Below are 24,663 nucleotides of genomic sequence, written 5' to 3' on the forward strand. Positions count from 1 at the left end.
GCATCGCGGAAACGCCCCCTCCATTACTCGACACACGCTCCGAAGCCTCGATACAGAACGTCACATCACTAGTAAACAGCACAAAAACAAAAGGCAAAGGAGAAACTAACAATAACCTAAACTGGGTGAGCTAAATATAAAAACACTAGAACAAGGACCTAGAAACCTGAAGACCTGACATGAATCCATAAACCTAGAGGCATGGAAACAAAGCAGACGATTGGACGAGGAATGAGTGGAAACACACACTAAATACACACAGGAGGTGATGAAGCGGAAACACAATGACGGCACAGGGGAAGTGAAACTAAACACAATGAACATGGGACACCAGACCTCTTCAAAATAAAACAGGAAACATAATGACACGCAGACATGAAACACGTGAAGGCTGAGGGAGACTTAAACACACGGGGTGAAGACACCAGGGGACTGTAATAAACAACAGCAACCTCAGTATAACAGAAATGAACTTAGATAACCTGATGAACTTAAACATAAACCATAAACATCCAAATGTATAAAAACTCAAAACGCTGGGTCAAATGGCCCAGGATCGTGGCCATAAACCACAGCAGCAGTTTAAACGTTTAAAATGTGAATAAAACTGGATTCAGCCTGTAAATAATGTACTCTTTATTTATAAATGGAAAGATATTTTGGCAGGGTTTTGTTGGATGGGGGTGTAAATTCTGATGGAGAAATGTCCATGGTTGTTATTTAAGGGCCAACCAGGAGAACCAGGTGTGAAGGGTGCTCTGGGACCACCAGGACCCAGAGGAATGCCGGTAGGATCCCGAACATGAGCTGAGCTTGTGTATATCTGTAATTCAATGCAGTTATCTCATGCAAGACTTTCTCTGTGTTCAGGGTCTGGATGGTCGTGATGGGTTTGGACCTGAAGGACCGAAAGGTTCAAAGGTAGAGCTGAACCTTAATTTGACATCAACCAACAAAAACTGAATGAATTCTGTTTTCATCAACAATGAAAAGCAGTAAGAAGAACGCCACATGGTTTTAGTTTCAGCTATTCGTTTGATGGAGGAGAAGATGTTCTGGTTCTCTCAGGATACACCGTGGTTTGTGTCACTGGTGACCCGCACCCAAGCTCTGTGCTGGCACAATCCAAAATGTTCCCTCCCAAGTTTTCATAAGAACCTGAAGAACCTCAGTTTTACCAGGATTCAGAAAAAGGAACATTCGTCCATTTTTCACTGGCAGTGGTGAAGTGATTGAGGTCTGGGAGGCTGTTGAGATTTGGGGGCTTAGTGGAAAAATACAGCTTAGTATCATCTGCATAGGCATGGGGATGTCTTTGGTGCTGTTCAGCTGGACAATGATGTAGGTAAAACAGATTTACACATGTGGCCGAACATTTTAGAAAGTCTTAATCGTGAAATCGTTGCTTCTTCCTTTCTCTGTACAGGGAGATGCTGGTTTTCCTGGTTACCCTGGTTTACCGGTGAGTCCTTCCATTTTCCACACACTAAAACTTTGATGCCACCATGTGGTTCAGCCAAAGTAAGCTAGAAGTATGTTGGACTCTGTGGTGATTGAGACACGGCATTTTGTCTTCAGGGCGACGACGGTGCGAAGGGACCGAAAGGGTATCCAGGATCCAAGGGGAACCGGGGTCGTGGGGTAAGAAAGGTTTCTTTGATGTCGCGTCACTGAGACGTTGGCTTTTTGCTTCTTCTGTGATTTATGTGTGACCCATACAGGGGAACTCAGGCATGCCAGGAAAGCCAGGTGAGCCTGGAGGTGACGGATATCCAGGACACAAAGTACGTTTAAACTGCATCTTCACCTGCCTACCTTCACTCTCATTAGCACGTCTAATAATTCTTTGAATGATGTTATCTTCTAAGCAAATCTTTCAATAAAAAAAAGCTCATTTAGTTTTTAAATTAAATTAGACAGAGGACATATTAAAAGATGGAGCTGCCAGGCAGGATGAAAAGAGAAAGACCTCATAGAGGTTTCATGGATGTATTTGGCGAGATCATGCAGAGGGTTGCTGTGACAGAGCAGGATGGTATCTGAGCTGGAGGCAGATGGCTGTGAGCACGTCCTGGTTACTGATGGACGATTTCAGTTCAAAAAGCTGGTAATGACACAGCATCACAAATTGCTGGGATCACTGTCCATAGGAACAGACATCACACAAGATCCATCCATGACTGGCAGACTCCAGCAGTAACGCTGCATCCTGTTCCGTTGTCAGGGAGGGACCACATCAACGTAAAACCGGCACCATGTAAAGGAAGCGGGTCATCACCCTGTGGAAGCCACAGATAAAAGTCACATTTGATTATCCTCCCAAATAAACTTACAATAATCTCTGTTTTTCCTCCATCCAGGGCCCGAAAGGTCCTCCTGGGAGCAGAGGCCTGTCTGTAAGTCCACCTTTAAATCGCTTCACCTGCTTAAAATAAATATGTTGTTACAAAGAACATTTTCTGTCGTCTCAGGAATGCGAACTGATCAACAAAATCAGGGACAACTGTGGTAAGTGTCATCGCTTTAAACACGTTTGCAAAACAATGATCAGCTGTTTGTTTATGAGTTTTTATGTAGAGGATGGAAACTAAAACGAACGTTTGTGGAAGCAAACTGCAGAGTACGAGCGCTGTGATAAGTGAATGTGTTTCTGCTTCACACAGCTTGTTCACACGGTACGTACGTCTCCTCTTAGTGAGAACAAACATGGTGAGTACAGCACAAAGACTTTGTCCACAGATGCCGACTGACTGAGATCATCGGGACATATTTGCACCTTTTTATCTGAAACTGTCTCCAACTGCTTGGTGGATTTTACTGAGTAGCAGAAGTCCTTTGTAACTTGTAACTAGTCGTCTTTGAGTATCTGTTAATCGGCCTGAGCGTGTTTCCAACACCGCGGTCGTTTCACTTCAGCTCTTCCTGACGTTACCTCCTCCAGGTGAGTCACAGTGTCCGGCCTACCCCACCGAGCTGGTGTTCGGCTTGGACATGTCTGACGACGTGACTCCGACGGCCCTCGAGAGGCAGCGCTCCGCCCTCCTCCACCTGCTGGAGGACTTGAGCATCGCTGAGAGCAACTGTCCACAAGGCGCTCGCGTGGCTGTGGTTGGATACAGCGCCTACACCAAGTACCTGATCCACTTCCAGGACTACCATCGCAAGACTGCGCTGATAGAAGCTGTGAAGAACATCGCCCTAGAGAAGACGTCCAAGAAACGCCAGCTGGGCGCCGCCATGCGCTTTGTGGGTCAGAACATCTTCAAACGAGTGCGAGCTGGGTTCATGGTGAGGAAGGTGGCCGTGTTTTTCACCAATGGAGCGTCTCAGGACAACACTGACATTCTTGCTGCCATTATGGAGTACCGGGCTCTGAACATCGTCCCAGCAATCATCTCCCTGAGGAACGTTCCCGCGATTAATCAGGCGATGGAGGTGAGTTTGATTTAGCCTCCATCAGGTCCATGGTGAACATGCTAAAATTAGACGATACATTACAAATGAATTCTCAAACATGTTTCATAGTTTTTCTGTTGTTGGAAAAAACGATGTTGATGAATTAACCTGAACACTTTAAACTGCACCATCATGCACAAAATCATCTTTCATTTAGTCTGACTTAAAACCTGACTGAGACCATCTGGGGATGGGAACCAAAAACAGCTTTTGTAGGAAACCTGTTCCCAGCGCTCCGATTCCTGGGAATCGTGTGGCTGCACTCTCTCGACGATCAGCTGGTTACAGTTCACGCGTCAGAGGAGGAAAATAGCGATGCAGCCTAATGCATGGACATTTATCTTTATTGTACAAAAGACAAATGGAAAAGAGGAAAAGTGTGTCCGCGACAGAAACAACTGCGTGATGTTGCTGATGCTGCCCAGACAGACTTTACCTTCCACAGGTAACAAACAGCAGTCGGGCTGCAGCCTCCCTGTCTACCTGCTCACGTTTCTAAAGTAGAATCAGTCTTTGCTTCGTGTTCTGCTAAGAGAAAGATCTCAGAGATGTGAGTCCTCGTTAGGGATTTGCTTTGGTGCAGCCTGAGGTTCATGTTACTAAACTGTGGTTGTGAGACAGCTTTTTTTAATGTAACAGGTAGTGAAGCAAATTACTTTTTCCCAGGAGCAATCAAGTAGCAAACTGCGTTACCTTTAAGAAAAGTGTTCTGGTGTCTTGCTAATCATTTTATCTTGACTCTGGATTCTGTAGAAAGAATAGAGCCTGGAATGTGAAGTGCGTGACTCCCTGGGGTAGCTCAAACACACAGCTTTGATCAGAAAACTCATAAGCTGGACATTATTTTATACAACCGACAAGGATTCAGGGTCACCCCAACTATCAGTTTCTTCTTTAGTCTGAAGTACTGAAGTAATAATCTGTAACCAAATATTATGTCTTGTTTGTTATAACAAATGAGAACTGCTTATTAACAGTTTTTTAAATGAATTCAAACTGTGTCTTTGGTTGGTTAATAAGCTGAAGTGCTGCCACTCCTCCTCCTCGGCCTGTGCGATGAGGAGTCTGGCTGTGACTCAGTGGGTCAGGATAACTCAGTATGTTGATACCAGCATGGACTAGCGTAGATCCATCCATCCATCCATCCATTCGCTTCCGCTTATCCTTTTCAGGGTCGCGGGGGGCGCTGGAGCCTATCCCAGCTTTCATAGGGCGAGAGGCGGGGTCCACCCTGGACAGGTCGCCAGTCTGTCGCAGGGCCGACACACAGGGACAGACAACCATTCACACTCACACCTAGTGGCAATTTGGATTGTCAAATCAGCCTATCCCCACAAGCTGCATGTCTTTGGACGGTGGGAGGAAGCCGGAGTACCCGGAGGGAACCCACGCAAACACGGGGAGAACATGCAAACTCCACACAGAAAGACCCCGGCCTGATGTTGGAATTGAACTCAGGACCTTCTTGCTGTGCGGCAACAGTGCTAACCACCGTGCCACCGTGCTGCCTCTTTTTTTTTTCTTTTTTTTTAGCGTAGATGAAAAGGTTAATAAATGAAATGGGAGCTGCTGTTACGATTGAGGTGGAGGACTCACACGCAGGACTCTGATGCACACCGGGTGTATATACAAAAAGGTGAGGGGTCAGGGCTCCAGGGAAATCCAGGGGCAAAGTGCTCATTCCTCTTCAGGCAATCCACACATGCGACCAGCCTCTCTCTCCGACACTCACCACACAGGAAGCAGTCCAGGGAGTCTGTACACAGGGAAACGTACTGAAGGTTTCTGTTTGAGGCTACACTTCCTCCTCGTAGTCACCAAACTGGCCTGATTTCCCACTTTGGACACAGTCAACCAGGCCAACAGTACCTTTGCAAAGCACCACAGGGCCTGGCTGGCTCTGTGGGGAGCCAGGCCTCCAGAGCTACAACCAGGCGACCAGGTGCTAAAGGAGGCAAAGGAATAATTGGACAACCGACAAAGTGAGCAGAAGAGAGCCAGCTTCTCAGACAGTTACTGCTGATGTTGCTGCTCTTTAGACAACTGAACAAGCACCACTGATGTGGTGCACCAGGAGCAGGAAGTGATGCAATAATGCAGCGAGCGTGCCACCCTATCTGTCCACAAAACCTACCATGCCTCTCAGTGTGAACATACAGGAGTGTGGAGTCGATATCGTAATATCTGGTTTGGATGAAGATGGGACTTCATAAATCAGTAAGCACTGTTACAGCAACGGCGCCCTGAGATTATCGGAGTGTTTGCCTTGGATTAAAAAACATTTGGCTCTTGATGCTACAGTCAGGGTGTCCCCGTTTCCTTTTTAGACCTTACAGTGTGATGACTTCTGGAGGGTTCCACGGTTTCATCATCTCCCTTTTAAACTCTTTGCTCTCACTTGAGCCAATACATCTGGGACCTTCTCAGCACATGATGTGAGGGCCTTTTTCCCAGCCTGTTTGGCCTGCAAGCACAAAGTCGTTCCAGCTCATTGTGCACTTAGTCTCCCTGTGCGGCTCCAGTTATGTTTACAGTGTGTAGCCAGAAGTTAGTGTACAACAGGAAGAAACAGCTGTGGTGCCTGAAGCCTTCTCTCATGGCTGTCAGTTATAAAGCACATACAAGACAGATGGACCGAAGAGGGAAAGTTTAATAAAACATCATTTTCTTTAAGCTGCTTGTCGTCTTCCCTCAGTCGTTGAGGAATTCTGTTTGTCATGAACGAGCGAAGCGGTCGGTAACGGTAGCTGCTGTCTCCTCTCAGGCTGACGACACAGGAAACTCCATCTTCACGGTGCTGAGGAGGCCACAGGAGCCGGCTGCTGACCTGAGGAGGGTCAAGAGCTGTGCCGTCTGTTACGGTAACGACTGATGCTCATACCTCATCTGCACTGCACACTTTTTTAGTTCGAGTTAGATGAGCTGTGTGGGATCAAAGTGAATATGAGGAAGCTTGACTTTACAGTCCTCTTAAAAATGTAAATCGCCACATCTCACTGCTCTCAGGACGTGCGGCTACTTTTATTGATGCCATTATCGGCTCTGCAGCAGGTGACTGTGATAGTAGGTAGGGGTGGGACTTTATTTATACCGATATGTGACAGAAGGAAGGGGGCCGACACTCCGAGGCAGCAAGTGTAGCTTCAGGCCGAGTGCACAGACAGAAACACAGGGATGAGACCGCAGAGCTGAGTGCAGAGTTTTTAAAGCTGGCCTGGTTTTATTTTCAGCCATTTTTCCACGATGGAGAACAAAACGATTCAACTTGTCCAGGCCTTAAACGTGATGCGTGTTCTCCCCTGCGAGTCTCACAGCCCTGAATGTGCACTTGAAGCCATTTTTGATTCTAACTTGTTGGATCTGCTGCTCACCGCAAACAAGCTGCTGCAGTTTTACGACTTTCCCTGCTGATTAAAACCTCCCTGAGTCATTAAGCAATAACAAATGAAAGGTTTTTATACGACTGCAGTTAAAAACAAAACTTCCAGAACTTTTTCTGTGATTTCACACATTTCTTTCTTTGTTCATCGTGTAGAAAAACAGTTAAATATTTAACTTCTGTACACTGACAGAGACTTTGGTTGATACATAACTTTATGCCTTTAGGTGTCTAATCCTTCCCTGGATGAAAAACACTTACACAATATCAGACTTTTTTGTTTCAGTTTTGGTAATACATGAGAAAAATCACTTTTTACAATGAAGTTAACGTTAAATACACGAGCAGCGTATGTGGATGAATAAAGGTGTTTTCAGTGGCTGCTGATGTCTCTGCAGACCCCTGCAGGCGTGCAGAGGAGTGCGCCTTCATCCAGGAACCAGTGCTGCCTCAGCAGGCGGATGTGGACCTGGTCATGGTGCTGGACAGCTCCAGGGAGATCCAGGCCGATGAATACGCCGGTGCCCGGCAGCTGCTGAGCTCTGTGGTGGAGCAGCTGGTCGTGAGTCCACAGCCCCGCCGAGCCGGCCGCCAGGCCCGAGTAGCTCTGGTCCAACAGAGCACCAAGGTGGAGTTCGGCCTGCAGACCTACCAGAACGCTGGAGACATGAAGACGTACATGATGCAGAACATGCAGCAGCAGGGCGGCTCTTTGGCGCTGGGACAGATGCTGGACTACACCCTGAGGGAGGTGCTGCTGAAGGCCGGCCAGCCGCGCAGCAAGAGGGCCGTCCTGACTGTGGTGGGCACCAAGACGGCCTACAGAGACCAGGCCAAGCTGCGCTACATCTCCCAGAAGGCCAAGTGTGAGGGGGTGGCGCTGTTTGTGGTGGCGGTGGGTGATCGTTACAACCGGACGGAGGTGGAGGAGCTGGCCAGCGTGCCGATACAGCAGCACCTGATCAGACTCGACAGGCTGAAGGCCGACGAGCAGGGCTACGCCCAGCGCTTCATCAGGGTCTTCCTCTCCGCCCTCAACAGTAAGAGCACGCTCAGATCTCCCTGTCGTCTGTAACCAGACACACACTGACGGGCTGTTCGGGTTTATTTCAGAGGGACTCAACACTTATCCTCCACTCCCATTTAAACTGACCTGCAGCCAGCTGTCAGAGCCAGGCGACACTCTGGACACGAACAGGTAACACTTTCCACAGACTCACACAGACTCACACTGAGCCACAGCTTCCACAGACTCACACAGACTCACACAGACTCACACTGACTCACACAGACTCACACAGACTCACACTGAGCCACAGCTTCCACAGACTCACACAGACTCACACTGACTCACACAGACTCACACTGACTCACACAGACTCACACTAAGCCACAGCTTCCACAGACTCACACAGACTCACACAGACTCACACTGAGCCACAGCTTCCACAGACTCACACAGACTCACACAGACTCACACTGACTCACACAGACTCACACAGACTCACACTGAGCCACAGCTTCCACAGACTCACACAGACTCACACTGACTCACACAGACTCACACTGACTCACACAGACTCACACTAAGCCACAGCTTCCACAGACTCACACAGACTCACACAGACTCACACTGAGCCACAGACTCACACTGACTCACACTGACTCACACTGACTCACACAGACTCACACTAAGCCACAGCTTCCACAGACTCACACAGACTCACACTGACTCACACAGACTCACACTGAGCCACAGACTCACACAGACTCACACTGACTCACACTGACTCACACTGAGCCACAGACTCACACAGACTCACACTGACTCACACTGACTCACACTGAGCCACAGACTCACACAGACTCACACTGACTCACACTGACTCACACTGAGCCACAGACTCACACAGACTCACACAGACTCACACTGACTCACACTGAGCCACAGACTCACACAGACTCACACAGACTCACACTGACTCACACTGAGCCACAGACTCACACAGACTCACACTGACTCACACAGACTCACACTGACTCACACTGACTCACACTGAGCCACAGACTCACACAGACTCACACTGACTCACACAGACTCACACTGACTCACACAGACTCACACAGACTCACACTGAGCCACAGCTTCCACAGACTCACACAGACTCACACAGACTCACACTGACTCACACTGACTCACACAGACTCACACTGAGCCACAGACTCACACTGACTCACACTGACTCACACAGACTCACACTGACTCACACAGACTCACACTGACTCACACTGAGCCACAGACTCACACAGACTCACACTGACTCACACTGACTCACACAGACTCACACTGAGCCACAGACTCACACAGACTCACACAGACTCACACTGACTCACACAGACTCACACTGACTCACACTGAGCCACAGCTTCCACAGACTCACACAGACTCACACTGAGCCACAGACTCACACAGACTCACACAGACTCACACTGACTCACACTGACTCACACAGACTCACACTGAGCCACAGACTCACACAGACTCACACAGACTCACACTGACTCACACAGACTCACACTGACTCACACTGAGCCACAGCTTCCACAGACTCACACAGACTCACACTGACTCACACAGACTCACACTGACTCACACTGACTCACACTGAGCCACAGACTCACACAGACTCACACAGACTCACACTGACTCACACTGACTCACACTGACTCACACTGAGCCACAGACTCACACAGACTCACACAGACTCACACTGACTCACACTGACTCACACTGACTCACACTGAGCCACAGACTCACACAGACTCACACAGACTCACACTGACTCACACTGAGCCACAGCTTCCACAGACTCACACAGACTCACACGGACTCACACAGACTCACACTGACTCACACTGACTCACACTGAGCCACAGACTCACACAGACTCACACTGACTCACACAGACTCACACAGACTCACACTGACTCACACTGAGCCACAGACTCACACAGACTCACACTGACTCACACAGACTCACACTGACTCACACTGACTCACACAGACTCACACTGACTCACACTGACTCACACTGAGCCACAGCTTCCACAGACTCACACAGACTCACACAGACTCACACTGACTCACACAGACTCACACTGACTCACACAGACTCACACAGACTCACACTGAGCCACAGCTTCCACAGACTCACACTGACTCACACAGACTCACACTGACTCACACAGACTCACACAGACTCACACTGAGCCACAGCTTCCACAGACTCACACTGACTCACACAGACTCACACTGACTCACACAGACTCACACAGACTCACACTGAGCCACAGCTTCCACAGACTCACACTGACTCACACAGACTCACACTGAGCCACAGCTTCCACAGACTCACACAGACTCACACTGAGCCACAGACTCACACAGACTCACACAGACTCACACTGACTCACACTGACTCACACTGAGCCACAGACTCACACAGACTCACACTGAGCCACAGCTTCCACAGACTCACACAGACTCACACAGACTCACACTGAGCCACAGCTTCCACAGACTCACACAGACTCACACAGACTCACACTGAGCCACAGACTCACACAGACTCACACTGACTCACACTGACTCACACAGACTCACACTGAGCCACAGACTCACACAGACTCACACTGAGCCACAGCTTCCACAGACTCACACAGACTCACACAGACTCACACTGAGCCACAGACTCACACAGACTCACACAGCTTTGTCATCAACAACACATCTGTGTAGCTCACACAAACACACCTTAAAGCAGATAACCCATAAGCTGGAGACAATGTCATCTCTTACTGTTTGGCACTAATTAACTGGAATAAGTTTCTCTTTATTGCTTCATGAACTTCTTCACAAATAAATTGAAGAAAATAAGAACAACCCCAGGTTTCTCTTCAGCTCTGTAGCCAGGCTGACAAACAGTCAGAGCTCTGTTGAGCCAACCATCCCTTTAACCTTAACTAGTAATGACTTCATGAACTTCTTCACAAATAACATTTTTATCATTAGAGAAAAAATTACCAGTAATCACCCCACAGATGTAATATTATCTACAGCTACTCTTAGTACCATTGATGTTAAGTTAGACTCTTTTTCTCCAACTGATCTTTCTGAGTTAACTTCAATAATTACTTCCTCCAAACCATCAACGTGTCTTTTAGACCCCAGTCCTACAAAACTGCTCAAAGAAGTCCTGCCATTAATTAATTCTTCGATCTTAAATATGATCAACTATCTCTAATGATCAGCTATGTACCACAGGCCTTCAAGCTGGCTGTAGTTAAACCTTTACTCAAAAAGCATCTCTAGACCCAGCAGTCTTAGCTAATTATAGGCCAATCTCCAACCTTCCTTTATATCAAACATCCTTGAAAGAGTAGTTGTCAAACAGCTAACAGATCATCTGCAGAGGTTTATTTGAAGAGTTTCAGTCAGGTTTCAGAGCTCATCACAGCACAGAAACAGCTTTAGTGAAGGTTACAAATGATCTTCTTATGGCCTCTGACAGTGGACTCATCTCTGTGCTTGTCCTGCTAGACCTCAGTGCAGCGTTCGATACTGTCGACCATAATATCCTATTAGAGCGATTAGAACATGCTGTAGGTATTACAGGTACTGTGCTGCAGTGGTTTGTATCATATCTATCTAATAGACTCCAGTTTGTTTTTTATGGCCCCGCCCCTCCCTGAGCCTGGTTCTGCTGGAGGTTTCTTCCTGTTAAAAGGGAGTTTTTCCTTCCCACCGTTGCCAAGTTCTTGTTCATATGAGGTCGTCTGATTGTTGGGTTTCTCTGTAGTATTTCTATGCCTTGAAATATAAAGCACATAAATGTTAGTAAACAGCAGTTTCGGAGCAGCAATAATTAAACGTGTTATTCAGAAAGCTATTGTGATGGCTCAGCGAGTGCCGCTGCTCTGTGTCCAGTCAGGGCTCAGCAGACTGGGAGCTGGAGATTTCCGATCAGCCGAGAAACTGGTTCCAGGAGCAGACGGGAATCTTGGCAAGAAACCTGAGCGTCATCAACACTCTGAGCAAAAGAAACAGGTCGTTTTCAGGTAGAGCACTCACACACACACATAAACACACACACACACTCACTAATTAGTGCTCAGTAACATTCAAAAACATTTTGGAAAGAAAAGCATCTGCACTTTAAGTTTCTTGAAGACGTTTCACCCGAGAAGCTTCTTCAGTTCTCAGAGCGACTGGTGGAGCGTCCCAGATTTTTAAGCCCTGTGGGAGTGTCCCTACGAGGGTCGTGGACCTCCTATTGATCCTCTGCCTGGGTGTGAAAATGGGTGGGGGTCACAATCAACCAAGATGTTGGGTGAACCCACACGTGTAAAGAAAGCTCTTAAAACATGCGATTATCCTAATTGGGCTTTCATCAAATCAGCAAAGAGGCTGATTCCCTGAGGTCAGAAGGCCCAGGATGTGATTGGGTGTTAAGGCGTCGGGAATGAAATCACATGATAGGGTGGAGTTAGCTTTCACCCAAACCCTTGGCTGATTGTGACCTGCACCTGTTTTCATACAGGATCATTAGGGGGTCCGTCGTCCCCTCTTAGGCCGGGGCTTAAACCAGTTGCTCTAAGAACTGAAGAAGCATAAACGTCTTCAAGCAACTTAAAGAAGTCCAGACGCTTTTCTTTCCAAGCTCCTCAGACTACGATGAGCTGGATGACTGAGAACCTTTACAGACATGTTTCTAATTAGTTAAAAACAAACAGATTTTAACCACGAATGGTTCACATTCAGTCGTCAGTGAGTCCACATCATTAACAAGCACACACTCGGATCACTGGCCTGTTTATGGCCGTCTGTGTTGCTGTTTATTTCTCCCCTGTGGGTGTAACTCAGCCTGTGGTGTTGTAAAGTGCTCTAATGAAACCTGCTTCACTGAAGCTCTGCAGCTTTAGCTCGCACTCCCTGCTGACTGTTTGGTCTCTGACAGATGTGGACGTGGAGCCGACGAAGCAGCTGGACAGCTTTGTGTCCACAGGTGAGCATCCACCTGCTCTCAGTCACACTGTCCTTTCTCTTCCTCGCTACGATGACGGGAAGAACGCTGAGTTTGAGGAACGCAGATGATCTCAGTGACATCGCACCTACAGTCTGCAATCATCAAATAGGGAGACATTGACCAAAACATGAGCCACAAACATTCAGCCTACTTCAGTTTAACCAGCCGAGAACTGAGGGAAAGTCTTTTAGTGGGGTAGCTCAAACCGGTCAAAAGATACAGACTAAAATAAATTCCCCTTCAGAGGACATAAACGAGTGTGCTGGGTGTCAGGAGGTTACAGTGTTATTAGTAAGAAGCACAGCTGCACTTTGCAGCTCGATACATAAACTGCCAGGTGTTTGTACTCAGGGGCCACGACTGAGAGCAGGAAGGCTGCACTGAGGGTCATTAGCACCCCCCAAAAAATCACTGGCTGCCCTCTGACACACCTGGAGGCCATCGCCAGATCCTCCTGTCTCAAGTAAACCAGGGCCATCACAGGTGACCCCGCCCCCCACCTGTTTGACCCACTGCTCTCTGGTCTGCGCCTCAGGTCAGTCAGCTGCCACACCTCCAGACTCACTAACAGCTTCTTCCCCGACCCCTGCCCACCAATCTGAGGCATGGTCTGAGTGACCCTCATCACTCAGGACGCTCACACACTCACATTCCTCTAGAGCAGGGGTCGCAACCTGCGGCTCTTTAGTCCTTATACTGCGGCTCCACGTGGTTTGGAAAAAAATGACAAGTAACTGAAGTGTATTTTAATTGTCTTGGTTCTTTTTTAACTTGTAGTTCGCAATTGGAAGATTATCGTGATCTTGAAATACAAAAATAAAATTATATGTTAGTATTCTTCATCGCTCAAAATAACCGTACCCGCCGAAGCGCCGTGGATTTATCGAGGCTTTCAACCCCAGGCAGGCCAAGCATGGATCTTTGGATCCACAAACGTAAGTGAGCAGCTCCTCCATGAACTATGGTAACAACAAGCTGGGTCCAAACTGCTCTTTGGGTGTTAAAGGTTGCTGACCCCGATCTGTCTGCTATGTATTCCTGAAGCCCTTTACTATTGATATATTTTCTTCCTCCGTTGCAGAGCGCCCATAATTTTGCACATGTACAATGACAATAAAGGGCTCTTCTATTCTTCTGTTCTGTTTTATTGAGTTTGTTTTTCTGTGAGCTGATTTTGCCTCCTCGCTCCTGTCACCTCTTGCAGGCATCTGCTTCCTCGGCAAGGATGCTGGCGACTGTGTGAATTACACGGTCAGGTGGTTCTTCGACCACAAACGCAGCGTCTGCTCCCGTTTCTGGTACAGCGGCTGCGGAGGCAACGAAAACCGCTTTGCGACGCAGGCAGAATGCGAGAGAGTTTGTCTGTCAAAGCACAGATGAGGCGCCGGGCCACCGATCTGCACTGAGAGCTGACACAGCAGCAGAGCGACCTCAGAGCAGCTTCGTCCACAGTGGGTTTTGTTCTGGGCAGTTAAAGTGTAAAGACTTAAACACACACAAGGAGCCGCCTTGTCCTCCACCCATGTATGATTAGTTTAGTTCACTCCTCTGAAACTACTTTACTGAAATGGAATAATCTTTTTTATGTCACAGGGTGCTATTTTTAAAGGTATTTTCATTTTTAAATACTTTAAATGCTTCCAAGAAAAGACATCACGAGAATGTGTTGAAAAATGATTTTATGCCTAAAACCTTTATGAATTATGTTTAACAGATGCCAAAGGAAGCAGGACTGTGATGCAAATTTCTACCAGGCGTTGGTGCAGTGCCTTTGCAGCTGCAGCCGGGCAAACAAAATCTGTGAGAAAATTTAGAAACATCAAAAACTAAAGTTAAAACAACGCCAGCTCAAGAAACGCTGCCCCCTGCTGTTGAAAATATTAAAACCTGCCTTTAAAATCCAAATATTTCCAAAGCTCGCAGGCGCCTTGAAGCAGCTCCTCTGAAACAGCTGCATGTATTTTGTACTGTTTGTTTCTGAATAAAAGTTTGTGTTTAGATAAAAGTCCGACATGTGTCCGTGTCTGTGTGCCTCTTCAGGATTTCAGTGAAAACAACCCAAACCTGACATTAAAACAGATAAACGCAGCACAACAAAGTTTAAAACATTATCCACCTGATATGTTAAAGCTCATATGAAATATTCAGTGATCCTGTCACGCGAGGTTCAACCTCTGCGTTCAGGTCAAAGACGGTACTGCTGTGCTGTGTTCCTGCCTCAAGGTGGCGCTGCAATGCCTAAGAAGCAGTCAGCAGGCCCAGGCTCCCTCACTCAGTAAAAATGAGTTATTGGTAAGCGCTCAGCAGCGACGCTGCCCACTCTGCAGCACAGGGACGCCACACGTCTCTGCATCGAGTGATCGTTGCAGCGTGCGGCAGTGGAAGCTGCGCTGCTCTGAGCTCCATCGCTTCCTGTTAAAAACAGTCTTTTCATACAACAGTTTTTGAACTTAACGGGTTTTCCTTTGGATAGTTTACTGTACAACGAGTTACATAACAGTGACAGGATGATAGAGTCGTTTACTGGGATGCACCATCGTGAAGGCTGGAGTTATCCTCCAGACTGGTATCTGATGTTTTTGTGATCACACGCTCAAAGACTTTATCACAGGTCATTTTTTATTGTGAAGAAAGATGGAAACACAAACATCACCATCAGCCTGAAGTCTCATGGTTTATTTATTTGATCATTTTAAGACTTCGAGCTCAGTAAACTGGTGTCTATTAGACAAGTTGTGGTTTTAATCGTCTTTGCTGTCTTTAAACATTACATTTCACTTCCAAATGTGAGCACAGAAGTAATAACAGTAACTCACCTGAAAGGAGTTTCCCCCCTCTGTTGGTAAAAAGCAGGTTTAATACCATGATACATAACACAGGACGATGCTGCTCTGCCTCGTGGGATTCTTCAGCAATCCTGAAACACTGACTACACTACTCGGGCCCACAGAGCAAAAGTAATGATTTTATTCCACCTTATTTTATTTCTATAATACAAAGAAAGATTAGTGTGATTATTCATTTGTGTTAAGTCTTTTTGTTTTATTGGATTCCAGCCTTTGTAAAAGAAAATCATGCGTCTTTGGGTTTGAAGGCTGTCACATGACCTTCAGCGCCGGCGGTGTCACCGCTCCAGGACGGTCCACCAGCAGCGCTACGAGCCAAAGGGAGCATCATCAGGAAGCAGGCATGTCCCTCACTTTGCACAGACTGTAAAGATGAAATGTGATGTTATTCATTAGTCTGTGAATTCCAGTTTTGCCCCATTAAAAATGCACAGAAAGATATTTAACCAGCGTGAAAAACTCCAGGCAGACGTTGTCTTACAACAGACACATAACTGTGCAGGCAGCACAGAGCGGACCCAAACGCAGACTCATGCACTGAAACATGAACTCAAAATACAGCTTTACTGCTCAGAATGGAAAAGGGAATACAAAACGATACTGGGAACACTGGGAAACGCACACAACCATGAGGGAGACGCTGACATGAGAGACGGATAACGAGGAACAAACACGGAAACACGAGACCTTCACAATAAAACAGGAAACAGAGGAACATGAGACAGAGGGCAAAGACACGAGGGGAAATCTAATAAACTGAATAAACCTTGGACCTAAAACACAAATAGTAACACAACATGACAAAGGACACAAGGAACTCCAAACACTGGGTGATATGACCGAGACCATGACCCACAGGCCTGTCACAGGTTTCCTAACGTGTTCTCAGCCTGTATGTATGTAGTGAGCTACAAAGGGGTTAGCAATAGACATAAAAATATTGATTTGAAAGTACTCACAGTCATAGATCAAGAGATTAGATTCATAATTATTAAATGATCTATACTTGACAACAAGCTGTGTATCGTAACTGAATATGGCCCAAATGTTGACGACGCCTCATTCTTCCACTGCACTCTCTGAACACCTAAATTACTCACTCGACCTCATCTTCGGACTAAATAGAGAGAAAGGCTCAACACAGCAGGAAGTCAGCGCAGTCCACAAATATAATCAAACTGTAGATGAGCGATGCTGGCTTTGCGACTTTGGCGCTCCCTTCACCCCAACAGTAAGGAATATTCTTTCTTTGTCACGGTTAGCGCTGGCCAACCGTGGGGATGTGGGAGTGAAGACCCAGATGCAGGACTCTTAATGATGACGAGTGCGTTTATTTACAGCGATGTAAACAGTTCATTGGCTCTCGTGCCACGTCTTCTTCCCAACTGCCTCGTGCTCTCTGCTCCCGTGTCTCTACACACATTTTAAAGAGTTAACTGGAAATTTTTATTTGCAACTTTACACAAAACTCCTCAACAGCCTGTGTCCGAACAAATGAGCAAACATCGTCCAGCGTCTGTCTCCTGAGGGGCACCAGGCAGGGATGCCCACTCTCCCCTTCACTGTTTGCAGTGTTTGTCGAAACACTAGCAGCAGCAATTAGACAGAATACAGTGATTAAGGGCATAAAATGTAAACATAAAATCAGTCTATGTGCAGACGATGTGTTGCTTTCTCTCCAAAACTCACAACAGATGCTTCAGTGTGACCAGAAAATCCTTTTGATTCACAAGTCAAACATGTAAATCCACCTCTAATGAGGAAGATGACGGGAGGAGCCGGAGGAGGTGCCACCTTTCCTCCTCCACCCCCCCGCCATCGCCCCTCTCCTCCTCTAAAAGCAGCCCTGAGCTGCAGCTCTGGATCAGCTGTTTGGTTGCAGAGGTGCTGATGCTGCTGCAGCAGAGCTGTAAGTGGGTTCACGTCTTTTTCTCTTTGATCTTGCAGTCAAAGAAAATATGCAGATTTTTCTGAGTCAATTTGGGAAGTTTGGAATTTCCTGTTGTGTCAGAGAGGAAATGATTGCATGCGCAGTTTACCGTCTGTCTCCTCCTGAAATATCACCTGATGATGTCTGATCACAGGTCAGTTTTGTGTGATTCCAGCTGTGATGTTGTGAAAGCAGCTGCTTGTCTGCTGAGACTTTTAGTGGAGCTCAACCTACAGACTGAGCTGCAGCAGCTCACGGTGTGTCAGAGCAGACGGGCATTAACGCTTCAGCCCAAAAAGACGAGCGTGGTTCTTACCTTGGCACGCCTGTGCAGCCGCCTCTTCAGATTGGGATTCATTGAGAATGTGCTGCCTGATGAATGTTGCATGGACTGACACTGCCTTATGCCCCTCATGCTGTTTCAACTGTTATCTCAGATCTTTGTGCTTTAATCAAAGATCTTTTTTATTTTTGTTAATTTTGAAAATAAAAATATTTCAGTAATGAAATAAATTATATAATAATAATTATTATAAAATTATATAATATTTCAGGGTTAAAGTTGAAATACTGTTTACTCTTTAATCCTGAAATAGTACTGTGAGATCTCAGATTTTGTCTTTCTTTCTTCAAATTAACAATACAGTGCACTAAGGGTTTTGTTCTCTTTGTGTCATTTGTTGTTCTGGCCTCTAGTTTAAGTCACTGTCTTCTGTTTCATGGGTTATATTCCTTCTGTCTATCCTTCAGTGTCACGTTTGAGTGTTTGTGATTTGTGTCTTATTTCCTGTTTTATTTTGATAGTCCCAGTCCTATGTCAGTGTATTCAGTTTTACCTGCCCCTGTCTCGTTAGTCCTAATCTCTCCCAGCTGTGTCTCCCTCCTGTTTCCCATTCCCTGATTACTCCCTGTGTATATAAGCCCTCTGTTTGCCTTTGCTCTCTTTTGTGTCGTACTTTCTCCATGCCGTGTGTTTGTCGTGTTCCAGTGTTTCTACTTTGTTTTGTTTTTGAGTTATTTTTATGAGGGTTTTTCAGCATTAAGGCAGCGTTTTGAGTTCCAGTCCTGTCTGTGTGAGTCCTGTACAGTATCTCAGCTGTTCCTAGGACTGCACTCTTCTTCACAGAGATCTCCGATGTTGTTCCTGGGATCTGCTGGAGCCACTTGCCTAGTTTGGGGGTCACCGTACCAAGTGCTTTGATTACCACTGTGACCACTGTTACCTTCACCCTCCACATCCTCTCCAGCTCTTGATATTATTAGAGCTTCCCTTTAAGTCTAGCTTTGTCCAGCCACTGGTAGGATTTCTGGATATTAGCCATCTCCTCTACCTACCGGTGGTACATACCGTGCAGGGGCCTGTACTTCCATGATGGTTCCTCGTCTCCCTCTTTCTTGGGTTTCTGCTGCCTGAGGTATTAAGTTGGAACAATTCAATTTTATTTATATAGCGCCAAATCACAACAAAAGTCACCTCAAGGCGCTTCATAGATACAGAGAAAAACCCAACAATCATATGACCCCCTATGAGCAGCACTTTGGCGACAGTGGGAAGGAAAAACTCCCTTTTAACAGGAAGAAACCTCCAGCAGAACCAGGCTCAGGGAGGGGCGGGGCCATCTGCTGTGATTGGTTGGGGTGAGAGAAGGAAGACAGGATAAAGACATGCTGTGGAAGAGAGACAGAGGTTAATAACAGATATGATTCAATGCAGAGAGGTCTGTTAACACATAGTGAGTGAAGAAGAAACACCCAGTGCATCATGGGAATCCCCAGCAGCCTACGTCTATTGCAGCATAACTAAGGGAGGATTCAGGGTCACCTGGTCCAGCCCTAACTATATGCTTTAGCAAAAAGGAAAGTTTGAAGCCTAATCTTGAAAGTAGAGATGGTGTCTGTCTCCTGAATCCAAACTGGAAGCTGGTTCCACAGAAGAGGGGCCTGAAAACTGAAGGCTCTGCCTCCCATTCTACTTTTAAATACTCTAGGAACAACAAGTAGGCCTGCAGAGCGAGAGCGAAGTGCTCTGATAGGGTGATATGGTACTACAAGGTCATTAAGATCAGATGGGGCCTGATTATTTAAGACCTTGTATGTGAGGAGCAGGATTTTGAATTCTGGATTTAACAGGAAGCCAAAACAGGAGAAATCTGCTCTCTTTCTAGTCCCTGTCAGGACTCTTGCTGCAGCATTTTGGATCAGCTGAAGGCTTTTCAGTGAGTTTTTTGGACATCCTGATAATAATGAATTACAGTCGTCCAGCCTGGAAGTAATAAATGCATGAACTAGTTTTTCAGCATCACTCTGAGACAGGATATTTCTAACTTTAGAGATGTTGCACACATGGAAGAAAGCAGTCTTACATATTTGTTTAATATGTAAACAAATATGAAATATGACATCAAAGCCCTCCTCAACAACAAGAAGAGGGCTTTCAGAGGGGGCAACAAAGAGGAGGTGAGGAAGGTCCAGGTGTTACTAAAGGACAAGATCAGAGAGGCTAAGGACAATTACAGGAGGAAGCTGGAGTGGAAACTCCAGCAGAACAGCATGAGAGAGGTGTGGAGGGGCATGAAGACCATCACTGGATTCAGGCCAACCAACAGCAGGGGAGCTGAGGGAGGTGAGAATAGAGCCGACGAGTTGAATCTGTTTTTCAATAGATTCGACACCACAGTGTCTGCTCCTACCCCCACAACCTCACCTGCAGTCAGCCTGGAATCCAGAGCCACACCACTGTGCCAGCCTCTCTCTTCACATGTTGCCTCCTGTGAGATTCCTGACACCCCTCCCCCACCCATCACCTTCACTCAATACCAGGTTGAGATGCAAATGAGGAGACTTCACTCAGGCAAGTCTGCTGGACCAGACGGAGTGAGTCCCCTCGTCCTCAAGGCCTGTGCCCCCCAGCTGTGTGGAGTCTTTCATAAACTGTTTATGCTGAGTCTGAGTCTGCAGAGGGTCCCGGTGATGTGGAAGACATCATGCCTCGTCCCTGTACCAAAGACGCCTCGTCCCAGTGGCCCCCAGGATTATAGGCCCGTGGCACTGACCTCCCACATCATGAAGACCCTGGAAAGGCTCATCCTGGACCAGCTGCGACCCATAGTAAGACCACATCTGGATCCCCTTCAGTTTGCTTATCAGCCTCGTCTCGGAACAGAGGACGCCATCATCTACCTGCTCAATCGTGTCTACACCCATCTGGACCAGCCGGCGAGCACTGTGAGGGTCATGTTTTTTGACTTTTCCAGTGCTTTCAACACCATCAGGCCGACCCTCCTGGGTGATAAGTTAGCAGCGATGCAGGTGGATGCTTCTCTGGTGTCCTGGATTGTTGATTACCTGACAGGAAGACCACAATATGTACGTCTCCCACAGTGTGTGTCTGACAAGGTGATTAGCAACACAGGGGCACCACAGGGGACTGTCCTCTCCCCCTTCCTCTTCACCCTCTACACCACAGACTTCAGCCACTGCACAGAGACCTGCCATCTTCAGAAGTTTTCTGATGACTCTGCGGTGGTTGGATGCATCAGCAGGGATGATGAGACAGAGTACCGGGCTGTGGTCGACTCCTTTGTCACGTGGTGTGAGCAGAATCATCTGCAGCTCAACGTGGCAAAGACCAAGGAACTGATCGTGGACTTCAGGAAGACCAGGAAACACTTGACCCCTGTTTCAATTCAGGGGGTCAGTGTTGACATTGTGGAGGACTATAAATACCTTGGAGTACACATTGACAATAAACTGGACTGGGCTAAAAACACCACAGCACTTTACAGGAAGGGCCAGAGTCGTCTCTATTTTTTGAGGCGACTGAGGTCCTTCAACATCTGCCAGAAAATGCTGAGGATTTTCTATGAGTCTGTGGTGGCCAGTGCGATCCTCTATGCTGTTGCATGCTGGGGGAGCAGGCTGAGGGTCGCAGATGCCAACAGACTTAATAAACTGATCCGTAAGGCCAGCAATGTTGTGGGGATGGAGCTGGACTCCCTCAAGGTGGTGTCGGAGAGGCGGATGCTGTCCAAGATAAAGACAATGTTGGATAACACCTCCCACCCACTCCATGACATGTTGGTCAGTCACAGGAGCTCGTTCAGTGAGAGACTGAGATTACCGAAAAGCACCACTGAACGACACAGGAAATCATTCCTGCCTGTGGCCATCTCCCTGTACAACGCATCCACTTAACACACTGTTTGCTGCTACAACTACACATGTTTCTTTTCCAAATATTTATTTATGAGTGACTTATGTATGTATGTATGTATATATATGTATATATTGTACTATTCTTAGTTAGCGTATTGTCTGTCTTGTCTTAATGTTGGTTTAAAATGGAGCACTGTAACAAAAAATAATTTCCCCCAGGGATCAATAAAGTATTCTGATTCTGATTCTGATTCTGAATATGTGCGTTGAAGGACATGTCCTGGTCAAACATGACTCCAAGGTTCCTCACAGTGTTACTGGAGGCCAAGGTAATGCCATCCAGAGTAAGAATCTGCTTAGATACCATATTTCTAAGATTTTCAGGGCCGAGTACAATAACCTCAGTTTGATCTGAATTAAGAAGCAGAAAGTTAGCGGCCATCCAGGTCTTTATGTCTTTAAGACATTCCTGCAGTTTAACTCATTGGTGTGTGTTATCTGGCTTCATGGACAGATAGAGCTGGGTGTCATCTGCATAGCAGTGTAAATGTATGCTATGTCTTCTAATGATGCTGCCTAAGGGAAGCATGTATAATGTAAACAGAATTGGTCCTAGCACTGAACCCTGTGGAACTCCATAATTAACCTCAGTGTGTGAAGAGGACTCTCCATTTACATGCACAAACTGGAGTCTATTAGATAGATATGATACAAACCACTGCAGCACAGTACCTGTAATACCTACAGCATGTTCTAATCGCTCTAATAGGATATTATGGTCGACAGTATCGAACGCTGCACTGAGGTCTAGCAGGACAAGCACAGAGATGAGTCCACTGTCAGAGGCCATAAGAAGATCATTTGTAACCTTCACTAAAGCGGTTTCTGTGCTGTGATGAGCTCTGAAACCTGACTGAAACTCTTCAAATAAACCTCTGCAGATGATCTGTTAGCTGTTTGACAACTACTCTTTCAAGGATGTTTGATATGATATGATATTGATATATCTACCACAGCATCGCAGGCAATACAACTTTATTTATAGCACATTTAAACATCAAAGTGCTTCACAACAAGGTTAGAATATAAGATATAGGAGTCCAAAAAACCCTAAAAAGTACAGATAAAATAAGCAATAAAACTTCAGAATATAATTTAAAAGAGAATTACTGAGTATAAATATAAGGTGGGGGTATTTATACAGTGGAGCATCAGTAGAAGATAAATACTATAGGATAAAATATAGGGGATGTGCACTAACTAGCTGAAAACACTCGGTCAAACAGCCAAGTTTTTAACAGCGTGTTAAATGAATAGATGGAATTAGAGGCGCGAATAGCAGCAGGAAGATTGTTCCAGAAGCTCGGGGCTGCCAGGACAAAAGCACGGTCACCTCTTAGCCGGGATCTAGGCTGCACTACGAGTCTCCCAGGGGTATAGGAGAGCTCTGGACTACTGCAGGACTTTGCTGGTAGATGACGCAGGCGAGCAGTTTGAGTCTAATATCCAAAGTACCAAACAAAGAAAAGAGTAAACAAAAATCACAAAATAAGAAACTGAAAGGGCAGCTTTACTCTTACTTAAATGTAATTGGGAATAAACACTAAAACTAGAAACCGCTGAAGGGGACAGTGAGGGTGATCAGGCAGACAGCTGTGCACACAGCTGGCACAAATCAGGAGTAATGAGCAGGAACTCGATATTAAACAAACACGACTGATTTCACGAGGAGACAAAAGGACGAAACACAGAAAGTAAAATAACTAAATGGAAAGATAACATACACGTGACCAGACTAGATACAAGGAAACTTAAATGTCTTTAATGTCAGTAAAAATGTAAAATCTGCTCTTTCTTCTGTCAGAAGGCCGACAGCAGCTCCACAAACAGCTGGAAGCTCAAGAACCGAACACGACTCTGGATTTGTTTGTCTGACGGGGCACCCCGGGTGTCGACGGCACCAGACCAGCACCCAAAGGAGACCCCGGCAGCCCAGGGACACTGGTAAGACACATCCATACTCTGCATGTAAAACATGGAAGTAGTGACCATGACATCACCCACTGGTTGGTGGAGTAGTCCTTTGAAGCCACGACTTTATGGTCGAGTTTTAGGGGATCAGAGGTAACTGCACGAGAAGGTGTCTGCTGGTAAGGAGACTCGTTTTAGGAGCATCGGGTGGACATTAGACGAACTGCAGCTTTTGGGGGTCTCAGTTATTTATAGTGTTAAATGTTGGGGCTGAACTGTAAGGTTCATTTTTCTACATCCATCTGGATCAGTGATGGATGCTGGAGATGATTCTGGTGAGCTCATCAGACTTACGACATCTCGTTCATGCTGTTACATGAAGGCTGATTTGCAGTTACAAAGCACTTGGCCTCTTGTATAAACAGATTTGTTTAAGAGTTTCCTGATGTTTTTCATTTAGTTACATAACTGGTCTTGAGTATGTGAAGTATTGCGGTCTGACAGGGTTTTTATTCATGGGCCTTTTTGTTTGTTCTCAGTGTTTTTGGCAGCTTTCACAGAGTATTTGTAAAGCTCGTTGTACCAGTGTAGCATCAAACCTGTGTCATTAATCACTGATTGCTGGACCCTTTTGCTACTCCACATTCAGCTCGTGCACTGGGGGAGTGAACATTTAAGACATTCCCGGGCAAGCGGATCTATATAATCTCTCTCATTGGTTCTGGGTCTGCCGCCGGTGTTCCTCTCAGTTGAGCATTGTAACAGGGCGGCCCTTAGCGGCTGGAAACACAGTAAGATGGACCAAGGCAAGTGTAGTGGAACAATAAGTATTTATTTGCC

The 24,663-nt window shown here is 46.4% G+C and overlaps 1 protein-coding gene across 1 annotated transcript in view; it reads left to right on the forward strand.

Moving 5' to 3' along the window:
• Window positions 1–14,301, forward strand: part of LOC146623610 (collagen alpha-6(VI) chain-like) — a 54,930-nt gene extending 40,629 nt beyond the window's left edge. The window contains exons 26-40 of the mRNA XM_085366737.1: window positions 726–788; window positions 871–921; window positions 1,427–1,462; window positions 1,579–1,641; window positions 1,722–1,784; window positions 2,361–2,396; window positions 2,472–2,508; window positions 2,664–2,675; window positions 2,942–3,435; window positions 6,221–6,317; window positions 7,234–7,875; window positions 7,949–8,033; window positions 11,823–11,953; window positions 12,853–12,900; window positions 14,126–14,301. Coding sequence (XP_085222863.1) covers window positions 726–788; window positions 871–921; window positions 1,427–1,462; window positions 1,579–1,641; window positions 1,722–1,784; window positions 2,361–2,396; window positions 2,472–2,508; window positions 2,664–2,675; window positions 2,942–3,435; window positions 6,221–6,317; window positions 7,234–7,875; window positions 7,949–8,033; window positions 11,823–11,953; window positions 12,853–12,900; window positions 14,126–14,301 — 2,034 coding nt within the window. The remainder of the gene's footprint in view (window positions 1–725; window positions 789–870; window positions 922–1,426; window positions 1,463–1,578; window positions 1,642–1,721; window positions 1,785–2,360; window positions 2,397–2,471; window positions 2,509–2,663; window positions 2,676–2,941; window positions 3,436–6,220; window positions 6,318–7,233; window positions 7,876–7,948; window positions 8,034–11,822; window positions 11,954–12,852; window positions 12,901–14,125) is intronic.
• The last annotated feature ends 10,362 nt before the right edge of the window (window positions 14,302–24,663 follow it).

The sequence above is a fragment of the Diplotaxodon limnothrissa genome, linkage group LG11 (genome assembly GCF_057381915.1).
Source record: "Diplotaxodon limnothrissa isolate DT_005_m linkage group LG11, D_limnothrissa_male_GT1.1, whole genome shotgun sequence".
Classification (NCBI taxonomy): Eukaryota; Metazoa; Chordata; class Actinopteri; order Cichliformes; family Cichlidae; genus Diplotaxodon; species Diplotaxodon limnothrissa.